The sequence below is a fragment of the Crocodylus porosus genome, unplaced genomic scaffold (genome assembly GCF_001723895.1).
Source record: "Crocodylus porosus isolate Cpor-Errol unplaced genomic scaffold, CroPor_comp1, whole genome shotgun sequence".
In the NCBI taxonomy this organism is placed as follows: domain Eukaryota; kingdom Metazoa; phylum Chordata; order Crocodylia; family Crocodylidae; genus Crocodylus; species Crocodylus porosus.
Window position 1 is genome coordinate 84,911,291 of NW_017728906.1, and position 19,245 is coordinate 84,930,535.

General features: G+C 39.0%; 1 protein-coding gene across 3 annotated transcripts in view; it reads right to left on the bottom strand.

Moving 5' to 3' along the window:
- REV1 (REV1, DNA directed polymerase) overlaps nt 1-18,733 on the bottom strand; it is a 57,060-nt gene extending 38,327 nt beyond the window's left edge. For all 3 annotated transcript variants that reach the window (XM_019529495.1, XM_019529494.1, XM_019529493.1), the window contains exons 1-5: nt 18,667-18,733; nt 15,632-15,764; nt 14,067-14,235; nt 6,851-7,003; nt 3,899-4,617 (exon numbers count right to left, since the gene is read on the bottom strand). In XM_019529495.1, the coding sequence (XP_019385040.1) occupies nt 3,899-4,617; nt 6,851-7,003; nt 14,067-14,235; nt 15,632-15,764; nt 18,667-18,723 (1,231 nt within the window). In that variant the 5' untranslated portion in view covers nt 18,724-18,733. The remainder of the gene's footprint in view (nt 1-3,898; nt 4,618-6,850; nt 7,004-14,066; nt 14,236-15,631; nt 15,765-18,666) is intronic.
- Between the last annotated feature and the right edge of the window lie 512 nt (nt 18,734-19,245).

Below are 19,245 nucleotides of genomic sequence, written 5' to 3' on the forward strand. Positions count from 1 at the left end.
TCCAACTCCAAAACAAGGAAAGCAACAAAAAGAAGTTCCTGTTACTACCTCTACCAAAAGTTCATTATTAGAATTGTTTGAAGGGAGAAGTGAAGAAGTGCAATACACTACAGAATATCAAATGCAATATAGAAGCACTGGAAACAACAGCCTGGTAAGTTTAAAGACAAAGTGACACATCTACTAAAGTGAAGTATTACACCTCTTATTACCCATTTTGTTTCCCAAATTAATATTTATTACCTTGGTATGATAAGTGTTTTCAGTACATAACAACATAAATTAACAACTACCATACTCAAATGCAGACTACCTCTATGATTTATAAATGTGTTATAAGTTTCCAGTTATAGAAACTAATTATTGGAGGTCTGCCTTGAATTTGTCCCCCTCCCACTGCTACAGCACAGAAAACAAGTTGGGGGGGAGGGGGGTTAGGTAGCACCCTTGCCCTTTGCCCTCCTCCCCTGCCCCCAGTTTCTTTATCCTGCCCTCATTACTATCAGACCCTGCTCTCCCTAAGCATATGGAAGTGAGAAGCAAATTTGAAAACAGTGACCTAGAAATAAACATACCTGTAATAACCCGCATTTGAGAAATTACTAGTTACCCATAGACTTAGTTCATCCAGAACTGCTGCAGTTTACCTCTTTTGAAACTGCTGCAAGTTTTAGCTTGGGTACTCCATAAACACACTTTTAAGCAGCACTTCTGTACGTACTTGTATATAGTACAAACTATGCATAACATTATAGTTTCATAGTTGGTAGGGTCAGAAGGGACCTAAGCAGGTCATCTAGTCCAACTCCCTGCCATGGGCAGGAAAGGATGCTGGGGCCAAGCCTCCTTTTGAAGACCCCAAGGGTAGGGACAAGCACCACTTCCCTTGGAATTCAGTTCCATCTCCTAGCTGCCCTGACTGTAAAGTAGTGCCTCCTGATATCTACCCTGAATCTACTCTCAGTCAACTTATGGCCATTGTTCCTTGTTACCCCCAGTAGTGCTCGGGGAAACAGGGACTCTCCCAACGCCTGCTGGTCCCCCTTGGCAAGTTTATAGGCGGCCACCAGATCCCCTCTCAGCCTTATTTTGTGGAGGCTGAACAGGTTCAGGTATCGTAGCCTCTCCTCGTAGGGCCTGCCCTGCTGCCCCCTAATGATGTAAGTGGCCCTCCTCTGGACCCTCTCAATGCTGTCCACATCCCTCCTGAAGTGCGGTGCCCAGAACTGGACGTGGTACTCCAACTGTGGCCTGACTAATGTCACATACAGGAGGAGGATCACCTCCTTGGACCTGCTCGTGACGCATCTATGGATGCATGACAAAGTGCAGTTAGCTTTCCTGACTGCGTCCCCACATTGGCAGCCCATGTTCATCTTGGAATCAATAGTGATTCCAAGATCTTTCTCTGCCTCTGTGCTGACCAGAAGGGAGCTCCCCAGCCTGTAGTATGCTGCTGGTTCTTCCTCCCCAGATGCAATACCTTGCACTTGTTCGTAATGAAACCCATCCTATTCTCATCCACCCACCTTTGTAACCTGTCGAGATCTAGTTGTAGCCTGTCCCTCTCTTCTAGTGTGCTCACTTCTCCCCACATCTTAGTGTCATTAGTCCAAACCCAAAAGGCTCATGATTTTCCATATAGTTCACTGGGCTAGGCTCCACCAGTCAAAAGCATTTCAAGCCATGGTGACCTCATAGATCAGCACTATTCAGTACGTGGGTACTTCAGATGTGTGTACTCCCTCCCCCCCAACAACAACAACAAAAACACAGAACAATGTGATAATTAGCCACCCTGCTCATGACTGGAAACAGGCGTTCTTGTCACAAGTCCTGGGATCCTCCAAAAATGTATATACAGATGTGGTACAGGGCAACTTGGTCTGGCTCCACTTCAAGGAGTACAGGGCCACAACTACTCATATGCAACAGGCTGAGAGATAGATTCTGGGTAAGCTGTTTGGGGCCCCATTCAATGACATCTACCAGGCATTTAAGGCCAGTCAAAAATCAGGACTCAGAAATGGGAAAGAAAGGCACAGCTCACTTGTGGGAGTGAAGAGGAAGCAAAAATGTATTCAATGTAGTAGCTCACCCTGACTTAAAAAGACTTGGCACTGAAGCGGACTGAGTGCAATGACCACTACCATAAATCTTATTCAGATGGGTTACACTAGCCTATTCTTGTGATAGGTTGCTATTAGTATGTTTGCCCCATAAAGTCTATGTGTTTCATAGACATGTTCAGTGTTGGCTGCATTTAAATCAACTTGATAGTTGGTTTCCATTACTGAGCGCATACTGCTTTTGGCAGCAGTTAAATGATATTTTTGTGAGGTTTCCTTGCATGTGAATGCCAGACAAGAGGCGTCACCCACTCCTTCCCACCCCCCTCAAGTTGACTAGGGGGAAAACCCCCATCTTATACTCAAGTAAATACAGTAGGTCTTAATATTCACTATGTTACAATTCAAACTATGTTGGAGTACTCTCTGGGTTTTGTGCACAAATCAGAAAATACAATTTTTTTTAACATCACTTCCAATTTTTTTCCTCAGTTCACACCACACACGTCAAGTGATTTGAAAACCTCTGGTCAGTTAGCATTTTATGGTCAATGACATTGCTATATTTTATGAAGCATCTAGCACAGACAAGCAAAACAGCTTTAAAATGTAATATACAAGATGCAGTTTACCTATGCTTGAGGCAAAGATAAGCTGCACTAGATCAAGTTGTGATTTTTAATAAATATTACCAGAAGTTTGAACCAATATTATTTGCTGGTCACAACTGTAACTGGGGCAAATCACATGTGTGTACAATGCCTAGAATTCCATAGCGAAAAAGTATGTCACATAAATGACTAAAACACTTCATTTTTAATGCCCTATTTCAAGACAGTCAGTCATTCACTACCTGTAGTCTTTTTAAAGAAAATTATGTTTACCCTACTTGTACAAAAAAGGGATATATATAAAAGGACACTGGCAACTTAAAGAAGCAAGACTCTCTAGGAATAGAAGGCAGACTCACAAAAAGTCAAACAGGCTGAATAGTGCTTAAGCTTCTAAGACAGGGCTGTCCAACTGGCAGCCTGCAGGACCTGGAAGTAGCTTCTCCAGCAGCTGTGCAGCAGGGAATAAACTGGGGCATCTACACGCTAGTGACACAGCACATGTGCAAGGAGCAAGGGTGAAGAGTGGAGGCTGTCCCCACAGTGTGCAGACTATGCAAAGTGCAACCCCCAGCCACATCGAAGTTGGAGACCCCTGTTGCAGGAGATATTGTCAAGGACATAAAATATATAATTCACTACTATACTTAAATATTAAAATCCCACTCATTACACAAATATTTACACAAGTACTTTCAGTTTGGCAGTGCAATACTTCCAGAGACAATTACCGTTTAGTGCCAAGACATGGAGAATTATTGTACAAGACTCCTTCTAATGTGAAGAGATCCAAAAGTATTCTAGCTAACAGACTCATTTTGACCTCAGTACATTTCCATATACTGTGGAAAATTTTCACTTGGAACTAATACAGAGCAGTAAGACACTTTGTATTTGGCCCTTTAAAATCTCAAAAAAAAATCTTGCATGTACACAACTCAAAATCATTTTTCCCCTCAAAATTGCTTGGCGGTATCTAAAAAAATTAAAATTCTGCAGAAATAAATCTGTGTTGAAATGAGTGTCATATTAAGGGGCATTTAATTTTAATAATAAAAGCTGCAAAAAGCAGGTATTTGACTCCTCATAACCATGCTGCTATCCCATATTGCCTGGGAGCCTTCTTAACAATGAAAGCTTTGTGTTTAAGATTGATCAGATGCTTAATGTGAAAACAAGGGAACCCAGTTAAATAAACCATTTTAAACAAGTATCTACCTGTATCAGTTTTAAGTGTAGACCTGCCTGTTTTCAATTTTTTTAACTTTTCACTTCCTGGAAAGACACCATTGTTTTTTCTCTGCAGGTTGTTGACAAACTCTGTCAATTCACTCTTCCATGTGGATATGTGATGCAGTCTTGAACGAGAGTAAAAGTCAGAAATAAAATTGCAGTCTGAAGGTTTGGACACTGGTGATGAAGCTGCCTTGCTAGGAGTAGGTACTGAAGAAGTGCTTTTTGTGCTTGAAGGCCCCTGAACAGTGGAGTGGTGAGCACCATTTAATTTAGTATTACTGTGCAAAGATGAAGATGAGAATGAATTACTCATAGTCCTATGTGGATTCCATAAAAGATCTGTGTTTTTGTTGCTTTGCTGCAACTGCTGCATAGTGCAGTCTCTAAAGTCAATGATGCCTTTTTCAGTCTTCCCCTCCTCCTGCAGGGGGCCTGGAGAGAACCTGCTTGCAACACTGTTGCCAGAGGGCACCAAGCAATCCTGTGTCTTTAAGGCACTGGTAGAATTGAGGGTGTGTCCGTTAAAAATGGCAGTGCTGTCTCTGTGATGCTGAACTCCATTGTGTGTCCTAACAGGAAAGACCTGTTCCAATTCCACAATTCCCAAATCCTTACTGTCTTCCTCCTCCTCTTCATTCCAGCTATCAATTCCATTGCCTTTGATGTCATTTTCAGTCTCACACTGTTTTATTAAATGGTTTCTAAAACAAGCAAGAAAACAGTATTTAATAATTTTACCTAAACAAAGATTTGAAGTCATTAGCAAGTCATTATAAATATCAATCTATACAGAAAACAAAAATTAAGCATTTTTAGTAGTCAGATGCAAACTTCTGATAGTTCTTTTAGGATAGGAGAAGTCAACCTTTTCCGAGGCATGCTACAAATCAGCCCCATATTCTGCCCAAGTGCCGTTTCAGGCGCCTTCCCTTGCCTGATCTGCTGCTCTTTGTTCTGCTTCCTACCCTATTTGCAGTGGTGTTGCCTGTCCCCCACCTGATCTGCCACATTTCCATATACACTGCCCATACCACAAGTTGGTCATCCTTGTTTTAGCAGATGAAGATAATATCATCCAGTGGTTTGAACGATGATTTCAGAATGTCCTACTGATCTCCATTATCTCTACTCAACTTTCTACAGATTTGTTACAGAATAAATGTGGGTGGGAATTTAATCAAAAAATGACCTTTTTCAAACTCTTATTATAAAGGGAACTTCCCTAGATTTCCAATAAGATTCCCAACCTGACCCCCAATAGCACAGGCATTAAAATAATTCTGACTTTTTTTAATATAACAATTCCTTGATCTTCTTTTATTACTAAGTGTCAAAACTACTGGAAGGAAAAAACTTCATTTTTATTTCTAATTACATTTTCAGCCTGAAAAACAGAGATCTTAAAAAACTCTTACCAAAAAATATTTCTACTTTTTGCAAAAGGTCTTAGTATGGCATGTTGAATTTAAACTCCAAGGAAGCATGTCCCAGGTGGTTACATCAAATATATCCATGAATTTATTTTCACTGGTGTATATGAACAACAGAATCTACACCATAGTGATGTTTAAAAGAATGAGTATTGTAACACAAGCACATTAGCAATTTACTTTTACCTGGATATTGTGAAAACAAAAAACTACTACCTCAAGTAGTTTACACTAGATCCATATCAACAACACAAATGGCATTAACATTAAACATTAAGAGCTAAGTGGATTCTCAGTTTACAGGAAAATCTACCTACTCCCAAAGAAAGCAATTTAAACAAATGCACAAAAAATGGTTGGTTATAAATTACCTAGCTAACGTGCAAATAAAACCAACAAACCAATTAACTTTGATAACAGTTCACCTAAGATTACTGTAATTATAAACTATATAAAACAGAACAACAATATTTTGGAACAGCTATGAGATTATAAAGCTTTCTCCCACTGGTACCAATTTGAAGTCATCACATAGAGTAAGTTTTTAAATGGATACTGGTTATATTAGAAAGACTTATTTATGAAAGTCTAATTAATCTTCTCATCCCCATTACCACCAATACAATATACTGATCCAAGGTAGAGTTAAATAATCCCCTACAGTTGAACATAAGAGTAAAAGAAATGGTTAGCATGAGCATTCTGTAGGAATATTTGTTTTTTCTACCAGGTACAAACACAATCCTATGTGTTGACACTCCCTCGAGGGAAACAAATCATCTGGGTACACAGAGATGATCCTTTCAAATCAGACCAGTAGCTGAGCTCTTCCAAATAATCTCTCTCTGATCACAGCCAATTCCAGATGCTTCTGAGAAGGATGCAATAGGTACCCACCCCCCACCCCCACATGGAAGAGCATACCCAGAGGATGAAGTTGTTTCCAAACTCTCCTATCAATAATAGGTGGAGTCTTCCAGCATTAGGGCTTATTGCCTTTTAATTATTATTAACTTGCATCCTTTCTTGAAACTTGGTAATTTCATAGCCCTAACCTAACATCCATGCATTGCAGCATTTTAATCTTAATTTTTAAAACTGGAGCAAGTGTTTCTTCATTTGTACAACAACTACCACAACAAATCTCTGTCAATATTTGCTATTTTTAAAACAAAATACCTAATTCAGTATCCATGATCAGATTCTCTTAAATCAAGTCCCACACCCAATTGCTTCCATACAGTACATGTTACACCTACTACGTCCTCTGGCACAGTTAAAAGCCTGGCCCAGGAGCTAAGCCACTTGATGGGCTATCCAGAGGGACATGGCCTCAATAACCAACTCTGATTTTAGACAAACTGTTTCACATATACCTCAGATCTTCCCACCTGTAAAATGTGAACACTTACCCTCCCTGGTTAAGTGCTTTGGGATAAACAGAAATGTTGTACACATAACAACGTAAGTGAATAATGTACATTACCAGATAGGAAATACTTACACCCTGTTGTTGAGCTCTTTAGCTATATTGCTAGGACCTGGCATGGCATCTTCAGGTTTGCATATGGTATTAAAGTTGAGACCTTTCTGAACACTTGACTGCTTGGTATAAAGCTGATATGGAACATGGGAGAGGAGACGTCCAGCTTTTATGCTAAACAGCAAAAAAAAAAAACAAAAACAAACAAATATTTTACTACTCAAAGTCTTCAGAAAAGCTACTTCTGAGATGAACAGTGTTTCATTTATAAAAGGTTGCTGATACTTCTGTAATTATAGCTGGCTGTCTTGCTATACATGCTTCTAATTCTCCTTAGTTTTAGCACAACTGAAATATTTGGACAGTGAAATCTGAACCTACAAAGAATCAATGTATCGCACCTGAATGAGGAAATATATATTTTTTTAATGTAAGCAGTTTGATAAAATAAAAAATAAACTCAGGACAATAATAAATTGATAAATATGCTTCGTACTTTCTGAATTGTCAACAAGTCAACAATTACTATAAAAAGGAGTCCTGAAAGTGTGCACACAGGATGTGAATGCTTAAGTGTACCTGAACCACGATTAAACACACTTTTCACAGCTACAATACAGAAAGAAAGCAAAAAAGTTGCAATAAAAATCTGCTTAACTGCTTTAACTGCAACACACGAGCAGTTTTTTATATGCATACATAACTTCTAGTTCAGAAACTAAAATAGGCACCAGGAGGAGTTAATACATTGTAACTTATAGATGTGATACACACAAATTCAGTTAAAAATGTTGGACCTTAAACACGGCATAGTCACAACATAACAGATTATTAAAATCCCAGTTCAATTAAAAATGGTTTGTTTATATTAACTGGATTTAAATAAGCATCTCAAAATAAATAGGTATAAATATGCTGATAACATACAACACAGCTCAAAAAATATGGAAAAATATCATTTCTTTGAAGACTAGTATGGAAACAAATTAAAAAAAACCTTTCAGACTCATATCCAGTTATAAAACCCCCAATTATGTCTGGATAGGGTAGGATGTTATTTTAAATCCCGATGACTAGAGCTATAGAACTACCTTAATGAGAGATGCTTACACATGATAGTTAGCTGTGTAAAACCTGTTAGCTTTCTCCAGTGCAAACTCTACATGAAATGGCAGTAATTTGATAACAGTTTTCAAGATCCTCCACAAATTCTACAAATGTAATACTCTGATGATAGATCCATTTAAATCAAAACACCTTACAGATGCCTTCCAGACAAAAATCAGGTAAAAACTAAGAAAAAAAAAGAGTTTCATTAGGATCTGGTTCACCTTGAAGAATATCCTCAACTTCTCCAATCCTAAGGACCCAATTACCCCCTACTATGAGGAAACCCAGTGGAGAGACTAAAAAGAGAAAAAAAAACTATCCAAACATTCTTATGTAGATATGCCCCAACCCATTTAGTATGATGTCTGCTGTTCCTTGTCTCCACCCACCCTGCAGCTAAAACTGTACTTTCAGGCATTTGACAATCAGCAGTTTTCCTCAGGCAACTCAAGTCCTGTAGCATATCATCCAGAAAAGATACAGCAACAACATTTTCATCTTTCCTTCTGCATTTATGTTATTGATGGTGATGTGCTCCTGCCCAACCACAACCCTTTATCCTAAATGCATACAGATACCATACTGAACTCTAAAGTAGGTGTGGCTGTTGTTTTAGCAGCCAAGTCTGTTTTATAGTGAAACAAAGAATATTTATGTATAGTTTGGGGCACGGAATTAAATTCAAAGTTTTTAAAGAGGACATTTATAGTAGCGCAAGCGTGATGTTGGAGATATGATGGTCCAGAAATTATGCGAGGCAAGGTTTTCTTGGTATGACAGCCTTTACTGGACCAACTATGTAGTTGGGATAAAGTTAAAAAAGCTCTCAAATGTAAAAGATAACACTTTGTCTATACTATGCTTTTTTCTTAAGAACCGTTTTGTTTCTTCTACAGCTCAAACTTCTACTCTATAGAGGGAGGTGACAACAGAACAAAAGCCCCTATTGGCTGTCACACTGCAATTAAGGAAGCTAAGCAAGTAATTTAAACCAAACTTTTCACAGCTCATCTCTATGTTCCTCCTTTAATTAGAGGAAGATTATGTTACCCAATTATTTAAAATTAACTAGTTAGCATTTATTTAGAGAACTAGTAAGGCTTCTTGTGGGAATGCTATAATTACAACAGTTATAACAGGAAAGTTCTGACAACAACTCAATTAAACATTGAAATATTCATATACTCTAAATGACATTTCTTTATGAAGATTACAAATTACCCTAGAAAATTAAAATAACACAAGTAAAACTGTAAGCCTCTCAAGTATGGAAAGTAGTGATGCAGCAATAGGACATTTAGTCCTAAAATAATTTTCTCCTTATCACTATATAACCCACAATAGATAATGTCTATAAATTATTCTACCAGTTTCAGATTCGAACTTAATTGAGAACTTGTTTATACTGAGATTTCAGCCATTGGAGTAGTTGCATCGGTCAAAACCTTATGAATAAATTATATATTTCTACAATAGTTCATGCTAGTTTCAAACTATGTTCAGGTACAACTTCTTAAACTCCAAATGTAGACAGGACCTCAATGGCCACCTGGAGCAATGAACTTGGTTATATGCTTCATAAAACATATTTCATGTTATTATTTCTAAATTAACTTTGCACAATGTCATCAAAATCATATCAGCTTAGGGACGATGTCAACCTTTCCTTCAGTACTGTAGAGGAGAGAAGGGCAGTAGAAGAAGTAAAGACATTTCATTCACTTACAACAACAAACCCTCTGGGTCAAGAAGTGAACAGCATTAAGTGAGAATCCAAAACAGAGTTCTCTTCAACTTTTAGTTTCCATTTGCTCTTATTAACAAACTTGAATAAAAAAAATGCAATCAATTTTCAACATTATAACCAACTCTGATGCCATGATTCTTTTTATTGCCGGGGGAAACAAAAAAAATCTCTTCACATTTAAAACATTTTAAACCTCCACCTTATACTACTTCTGATGATACATCTTCCAAACAAAAATTGTTTGTAAAATAAATTTGCACTATTCACCAAGTTCCACATCTTTGTGCCACAAACAACAAATTTCCTTTAAATACTGGTATATTTTCATGGATTCTGCTCATGTGCATTATTTTATGTTTTAAACATTAAATTGTATCTGCTATGATGCCTTTCTTTATTCTCTGTAGCCCAGGTACCTTGTACTTGGACTGTTTCATATCTCCAAAGATTTTACTAATCTAAACAATTAAGTTATCAACCTTCAACTTGCTATCGACTTTCTTATCCAATTAAGAGCCTGATCTTCCAACAAACTGCATCCTCGATTCCCACTAGAATGCCTGGTTGCCTCAAAGGATCAAATCTTAATACACTATGTAACAGCTCTGGTCCAGTACCAATACCTATTTTCAAACTACTATTAGCTATTCTTTACTATAAAGACCATCTGTTCAAGTTCACCATTTTATAATGCTTAAATCATGACAAAACAGTTTCTTTACCACATGATTATTTTCCTTAACAGTTGAGGAGTCTTCTGAAAAGTCAAGTAAATTATGCTGTCAGCATTAGCATTTGCCATATGATTCTTCAAAGAAATGAAATTTTTCCAACATATTCAATCTCCTCCAAAAGATGTATTGGTTTGACTGTACATCATATTTTATTTATACAAATATTTTACTCAGTGCTTAATTACAAATCAGAAGCCAAGTTTCTCCATGGAAATGAGGTGCATCACACCAGAACGACTATTGGAACTTCTTGACAATTTAAAAAAAAAAAGTGTAGCATAATGGCAAGTATCTAGTCTTCAGAAATAGGTTGTTTCTTTGGTGGAGATGAAGAGATCCAATGTCCTCAGAATGCTGAGATTAAGTCTGGCTACAGATTAGTCTGGCCTGGCTCAGGCCTGTGGAGACCTCGATCCAAATGGCTACTGGTGGCCAACTGATTCTAAAGGCAGAAATCCAGAAGAGCCCAGTATGCCCACTCTGGCATTCAGTGAATAAGGCACCTGTCCTACGTAAAAATGGTTTCTAATCATATAATTAGACTACATCGTAATGAATACGCTCAGAGAAAGGAATTAAGATTGCATTGCAAACTTGCTCTTAATATTTGCTAATTCTGAATTCTTAAAAGAACATCATTAAGTTTTCAGCTCAATTTGGATCCCCAGGGTTTAAAAACAAAACAAATTCCAACACAATGACATCAACAGGGCTGATAAGCATAACTGGAACCCTGAAATGCATTGCACAGATTTCTCCCAAGCTAGCTAAGACACTGCACATGGGATCTTATACAGGGAAATGTTAGACACCTTGCCTATAAATTAAATTAGAGTATCTTCAGCTTTCAACCACTGGTTCTTGTTAGTGTTTCTGCTAGATTAAAGAACCTGGGATTTTCTGCTTAGAAAACTACTTGCACAACTAAAAAACAGAAGCTCTTCACAACTCTTGCCAAAGACATTTTCTCCCATCTTCTAGTCATTTTTTGTGATTCTTTTCTGTATCCTCTCTACATTTTTCAATATCCTCCCCGAAGAGAGGACACTAAAACTGAAGAAGTTGATGAGACATCCCCTACATTTATCCAATGGACACAAAATATGCTGCTAATCAACTGCCTTCTATCACCCTGTCTTGAGTCCACAGTTTCAGTGAGGTAAAAAACACCCCAAATAAGATGATCACACTGGAGAGCCTCTTGTACAGTCCAACTGGCTGCCTTTACTGTTTTTACAATGTACACAGAGTTGGGGCTTTTATCTTAACATCTATGAAAAGGTGGAAATGGGAAATGGAAACCATTCTACCACTATCCAAGGCACTGCCAACCCCTCCTTTTCACCCAAAAGGAGGAATCTCAGGAATACAGAGGATGGTTAGTTTTTTTTTTTTAATTTCCAAAGAAGTGTGTCTCTCATTTTCTGTGGATCCTATGCAGGGAGGACTCCCTCCACCTATGAACCTCAACAAGGTTTAATTGTTTTTTCAGTGTTACAACAAACCAAACCAGGCTTGTAGCCCAGTGAGACCAAAATAGATTGACCAGACAGCAGTTGGTTAAAAAAAAAACTTCATAGGGTGGCAGGATAAGGAAGAGCGAGCTCCCCTCACCCATAAAAACCGGCAAAAGGGCTACAAAGCAGAAGGAACTGGTTTTCCACTCTCATTCCCATGGCCCTACTGCTTACAGATCCCAGAGAGTGCATCCACGGGAGTAAAGATTTCCTTCATTCCTCTGTTTCCTGCAACAAAGTTCCACACAAAAGGGAGCAATAAAAGCATTCTTCACTGTCTAGAAATGCCTACAGAGAGCCTGGAAATCAAATGTATCAACACCCCAGCAACTGGGAGATCCCTCTTGACAGCAAACTTCCTTCACATCTGATTGAGTCAGAGATGGAAAGAACAGATTTATTTGCCCCCTGAAGATCCACTGCCTGGGGAAGTATAAGGAAGTGTTTCTGGGAAGGAAGACTGGATTTCTGTACTCCCATGAGGACCCCCTTATGAGGCTTGAAAGGCAAGAGGATATGGTAGTTAATGGGAGTTAAGCAAAGCTGCATCATTGTTCCAACCTTCTTCTCAATACTCCTTACTGCAATGCTACATCTGACCATGAACAAGCTTCCAGCAGGAATGGAGCTAAACTATGAAATGTATGGTAAGCTGTTTAATCTCAGCTGACTCAGAGCCAAAACCAAGATCACCCTGACCTCAATCATTGAGCTCTGGTATACTGATGATATTGTAGTCTGTGCTCACTTAGCAGTAGACCTTCAGGCAATTGTTGATGCTTTTACCAAGTCATACAAGAAAATGTGACTGACACTTAACATTCATAAGACTAAGGTCCTCCATCAACAAGCTCTTAATGAGCAGTCTCCAGCTCTGGTAATTCAGATTCAAGGTGAGAATCTGGAGAATGCTAAGTATTTCCCATACCTCAGAAACCATTTCTTACCCAGGACTGCTTCCCCCCACAAAAGGAGGAAGAGTCTGCTGCAAGGATTTCAGTACTTTGGACCCTTATGACAACAGACAGAAAAGCAGAAGCAGCAGAAACAGCATGTCATGGTCTGAATCAAGAATCCAGGGTCACCCACTCCGCATGGAAACATGTGCCCAAGTTAGAGCAGAGTCTGTCAATCCCAGATTGGCCTCATCATCTTTGGAACCATAGATAAGACAATCATGGAAGACAATCATCCTCAACTGCAAGGGAACGCAGGATGTTGACATGTATGCTCCAATCAAGCAGAATGCTTTCACAACTGACGCTTTCCCTTGCTGAACAACAGATCTCTTCCAATCCTTAAAGGAGAGCAACATTCCTATAGATTTCAGGTCTGCAGAAAGGGAAGACCAACTGTGAGCATAGTACCTGAAGTGGCACAGAAGCAAAAGAAGCAAGTGCCAGACTGGATCAGACCAATGATTCTCAAGCAAGGATGGTGCCAGATCTTTTGAAGGTTCTTCTGAGGTGTGAGAAGATAAGTAAGGTGTAAGGGATAAGCAGGTAAGCACAGGCTCAGGCTTGTCCTTCCCTGACTGTCCAACCCCACTGCTTGACCCCTCTGCATATGGGAGGTAAGCACTGTAACACATAAATTATTTTTTTTCAATTGGGCACCACCCAGTTCACAAGAGTTGTGGAAAGGTGTCTCAAATCCAAAAAGACTGAGAACTACTGAACTAATTTACTACTGACCTCTATGCTTAATACCAGATACTTAAAGGAAGCTGTCAAAAACCCAGTAGCGGACAATCACAGAATAACTTACCAACTGGGTGAGTTTCTTCTTTACACCCAATAGTTACTGGCTAGCACTAAAGCAGAAAGGTTTAAAACCCTCGTCAGAAATACAGTATTCTACTTAACTACGATTGTCTCAAGAGACCTGAGACTCAAAGCCCTAAATTCCTGCTATGTCTGAGATATCTTGTGTGGTTTTTGGGCATGTAACCTTACAGAACTGAAATAGCATTATCTCCATTTTACAGACATGTATCTATTCCACAAGGTAACTTCAACATAAACATATGTAAAACTATACACTTGTTGCATCTGCAACACAAAGTAGTTTTTCTAGTAAGTTTCTCTGAAACCCACCGAGTGCCAGGTTAACAGTCTGTCTAAATTTACCTTTCGATGATCCATTCTGGTCGAACCACTTTTTCCCCTTTCAGTTCTTTTATTTTGGCATTTGGAAGATTGGTGGCAATGATGTGCGTTGTTTTGGATCTGGAATAGTACACATGATACTGGCCTCCGTGCAACATCATTAGCCTCCTTAATTCATCAGCTGAAGGATCTGTGAGATTAATCAAAAATAACTATATGTAATGTATTTCTGCATTTGTATGTTAAGTTCACTAACAACTGATGTTTAGAAATCCAACATCACAAATGAAAAAATTTTATTTTCAAAATCTATTAACTTAGGATAGCCAAATAATTTTTTCAAAACATGTCAACAAAACCACAGAAAATGTAGGCAAATTGTTATTTATGGAAGTGATTACTTTGAAATGTTTTTTCCCCAATATTTTTGAATCTATGAAGGGATCATTTCACAAACGGGACTGCTCATTTAAAAGCACTGAGACACAACATGCCACAAGGTTAATTTTCTACACATCTTTTGTTTAGCGTATAGAAAATGACAAGCAAAATGCTGTGCACGGCCTTGGCTGAAAACGGTTTTAACTGCAGGAAGTAAGAGAAATTACTTGCCTATAAACTCTGAGGGAGAGGAAGGGAAGTAGAACAGAAGACTGCGGGAGACTGGGTATTCCTAACACCTGAGACATGTACAGCCATTCAAGTTAGTACAGGACAGAAGAGATTGTTGTCATTGAAAGGGAGAATTCTCTTGCAAAAGAACCAAATGCAACACTGCCCACAGCAATCATCATGCATTTCCCCTCACAATACACCAAGCTCCACCCTTGGGTGCATCTGCCTCCTACCCTGTGTTTCTGTCTGTGGCGATTCAGAAGAGTACATAGACTGAGGAGTATCCAGGGCTCTGGGAGGGTTCTCACCACTGGAGAAATGCCCCCCCACTCCATTCACCCCTCTAGGTCACCCTGTAGGAATGCACAGGATGGGAGACAGATGTACTCAGGGATGCAGACCTCCTAGACCCCAAGGGGAATGCTATCCTCTGCCATCCCACAAGTCAGTTGATTGGAAGATAGGGAAGTGGGGGAGCAATCTCTTATGGCAGGAACCTTTCTGATTTGATAGCTGATAGATATCAATTTAATATATCTGTTATTTTAAGTAGACAAAATAATTAACCCCGACATGATTAATATATCTAGTTTTGAGCTTTGTTAATTAAACTAGCTGAATTAAGTGCAAATATATTATCTCAGTGTGAATATTCTGGTAACTCAAGCTGTAAGAACAAACTGCAAAAATTTCTGTGGGGGAAAACTCCACTTGTATTCTGTGACCCAAGAATATAAAATTTCAATCAAAATGGTTATGCATCACTTGTGACTCATTGGAAAGATGACTTTGCATAGAAACTTACTTGAACTTCAAGCATAAATCTCAAAGCAACTTCACTCATACCACTATGGATTCTTATTCAGCTATACGGCTCATTTCCAAAAAACCCTGCTTACATCACTTAATATACATAGGCATTAAGTGTAAATAGTACATCAACTCTGCCATTTAAGAACAGAAAAACCCACCTGTAAAGCCATTGACATAGATGGCAACTCCACTAAAGATACTAGTTGAAGTTCCATCCTTTTGCTGTTGAATAACTGCATCTGAACAGAACTGGTCCTCTAGTTTCTTGACCTTTGCAGACATGTACCCTCCCTGTGATTGAAATAAATAGTTAAATATAAAATTGTTGATTTTGACTTTTTATGCCCAAGTTAATTTTTAAAAGAGTAGAGTCATTTTCATATTTTCTTAAAAAATAGTGAGTATACATTTGGTATTCCTTCCTGAAATCTGTTTGGAGCCCTTGCAAAATTCACACACAGCTTTTTCCAATCATGATTAAAGCCTCCCATTTTTAACTCCTGCCAATAAAACATTAATACTGTCTCTTTTATATTCTTATTGTTCAAATGACTAATGCTGGTACAGCCAAATTAATAAAGTGAAACAAAGTGAATACCTACAATAATTGTGGGTCTATGTGTTCCAATGGCAAGGCAGACTCAACCCAATGACCTCCATGTATTCTCTTTTCCTACATACAGTTAAATAGTCCTATGGTACAGACTTGTATAATGAAGGTTCCTTAGGCCTTGTTTACATGGGAAGGAGAACTTTTGCCAGAAGATACTCTAATGTTAGATGGCAGCCTTGTTAGAGAAGACATCAAAGATTCAGCTCAACTTGAGTTTGTCAGCTTTGTTGGCAAGGCACAAAATATATTCTGGAAAGCAACAGCTATCAAAGAGACTGCAGGAGCCAGCAGAAGCCATCTTTTTCTTGGAGAAAGAAGGAGGGTATGCTACTGGCAGAGAAAGGCAATCGCAGAACAGCCATGCATGTGCACAGGCTCAGTTTCAGGTCTGCTGGTGAAACTACATAGGATAAACAAGGCCTTAGTTATAGGAACACAGGAAAGTAGACCTGGGAGGGACCTCAGAAGGTCACCTAGTTCTACCCCCTGCTCAAAGCAACATCATCCTGGATGACATCATTACAGGCAACTGGCTGTCCAACCTGCTCTTGAAAATTTCCAGGGATAGAAAGTCCACAGCTACTCTGGGTGGCCTGTTGCAATGCTTGACTACCTTAATAGTCAGAAAGCTCCTCCCAATCGCCAACCTAAATTTCCTCCCCTGCAGCTTGAGGCCACTGCTCCCAGTCATGTCCTCTATAGCCACAGACAAAAGCCTATTTCTATCCTCTCTATAAACTGCTCTTCAGGTATTTGAAGACTGTTATCAAATCCCCCCATAATCTTCTCTTCTCTAGACTATAAAACCAAAGTTCTTTAATCCTGTGCTCATAAGTCTAGCTTCCCAGGTCCTTAATAATTTTTAACCCTCTATATTGGTCTCTTTACAAACTGTCCATATCCTGCTGAAAAATGGGACCCAAAACAGTACTCCAGGTGAGGCCTCACCAGTGCTGAACAAAGCAGAAGAACTGCTTCCTTTGATTTGTAAGTGACTCTTCTGTTCATATAACCCAGCATGCTATTGTTTTTGGGTTTGTTTGGGTTTTTTTGTAACAGGAGCACAATGTTGGCTCATATTCAGCTTATGGCCTACTGTAACCCCCAGGATCCTTCTCTGCAGCACTGCAGCCTACCTAATCATTCCCCAGTCTGTATTCATGCATACAGTTATTGTGTCCCAAGTGCAGGACTCTGCACTTGTCCTTGTTGAATCTCATCTGATTGTGTAACCATTTTCTCAGTTTATCCTGGTCATTCTGGATTCCAAACTTGCTCCCACAGAGTCTGCAACTTCATCCAACTTGTTGTCATCCACAAATTTCTTTAGCATGCACTCATTCCTATCATCAATGATTAAATGACTATGCCCATATCTAAAGAATTTATAAGTAAAATAATCTTAAAAAACACTCAAAAAGACCTAGAAAATCTTGCCAAGGTCAAAAATTCTACTTCTTGTTCTGAGGCAATGAGAGATATCAACCTCTAAGACTGTCAATGGTATAGGTCTAGATATTGCCCCTCCTAGGTGTCAGGAAGAAGGGGAGTGCAACAGACCAAACATTAATTCCTTTAGCACAGGCTTGATTCTGCAGGCTGGATCTGAATCACATGGCTTCTTGCAAGCTGGATGACCCACCTATGTCAGTGGAGCACAAGCTTGTCAGTGCAGCTCTGGACTCAGAGTGAACACCAACACTACCTTTTTCCCTGCCACTAATTTCAGTTATAAACAGAAACCAAAACCCAGAAATTTGTTGATGGGCAAGCGACAGCAATGTAAACCCCTGAGTTCTAACATTAAATGAACCCAGCAGCTCTGGCAGTCAAGCTAACAAGCCCCCGTAAGCCTCAGTTTAACCCCTAGTGAGGAGCTAGTGGGATAGTCCTGATTTCACTAGATTGTTTTGGGCTGATTTTAAACAGCGGATGTTTGAGGTTGCAGAAGACTTTAGACTTACAACGGGACTCAGGAAATGCAGATTAATAACGAAGCGCAATTACTTGGGTAACTTTGCAAGCACTTCTGAAAAATCGATTGTTCTTTAAATAAATTTTAGCCTGTGCCTCTCATAAGTTGAGAAGAATTATTAATTCATATAGTATACCCTCGCACTTGCTATCCAACATTTCAACTAGGGATGTAAGTATCATTTTTAAAAATTATCCGTTTAACCTCCTCTAATTATATCAGTTAAATGATTAACTGCTAACACAGCAGCTCTAACACGGGGAAGAGAGGAGGTAGTGGCAAGCTCCCTTCCCCTCCCCCAGCACCTACAAACGAGCAGCCAATTTGTTAATTGAGGAGTTATTACCCCCCTCCCCCCACCTTTTCCTCTTTAACCTCATAGGCTATGGTACTAGTACGCCTCACTCCTACTCCTTGCGTCTCCCTCCCTCTCTCCCGCTGCCCTGCCACACCACTTTCCTTTCCCGCTGGACAGCATCCTGTACCAAACATTAAATGATTTAAACATTTAACTTTTCACACCCCTAATTTCAATCTCCCCTTTTTTCCTTAAACTAATACATGCATATATCCTTTTTCCTGAAAATCTTGTGGTTTAAACATACCCATGTCCCCCAGCCATCATGATCGCCAGCTCGTTTCCTCCATCCACCCCGCCTCATACTGAAGGCTCTGCAAGAAGAAAAAGAAAAAATGTTTGATTGATGCGTTTTTAGTAAGATGACCAGAACCACTTCAATGATATTACACAGATAGAGTTTTGGCAATTTGCAAAAAAACAAAAAGAAGCAAAAAATTTCAACTTCAAAATGAAGTAAAATGTCAAACAACCACTTCATTAGTTGAGCTACTTCTTTCTGGAAATGAGTCCTCAGGGCCCCTACTACAGACTGCTCTAAATACGGTATTTACTACAAAAATAGCTTAATACTTTTCAGTATCTGTAATTATTTACTAGATTTTTATTAGTAATACACGGCTTAAACATGACAGCCACAACCATTGCATAATATTGTTAATAATCTGTATACTGCAGGATACAGGTTCATGTTTCCTGGCATCAGAACCTGGATTTGTTTCTAATCTTAAAGAGATCCTAATACTTGTCGGGACATTGTGATGTGTGCACTGCAGTACTTAAAAACAAATACACAATACAAAGACATAATTTTCTATTCAGTGGA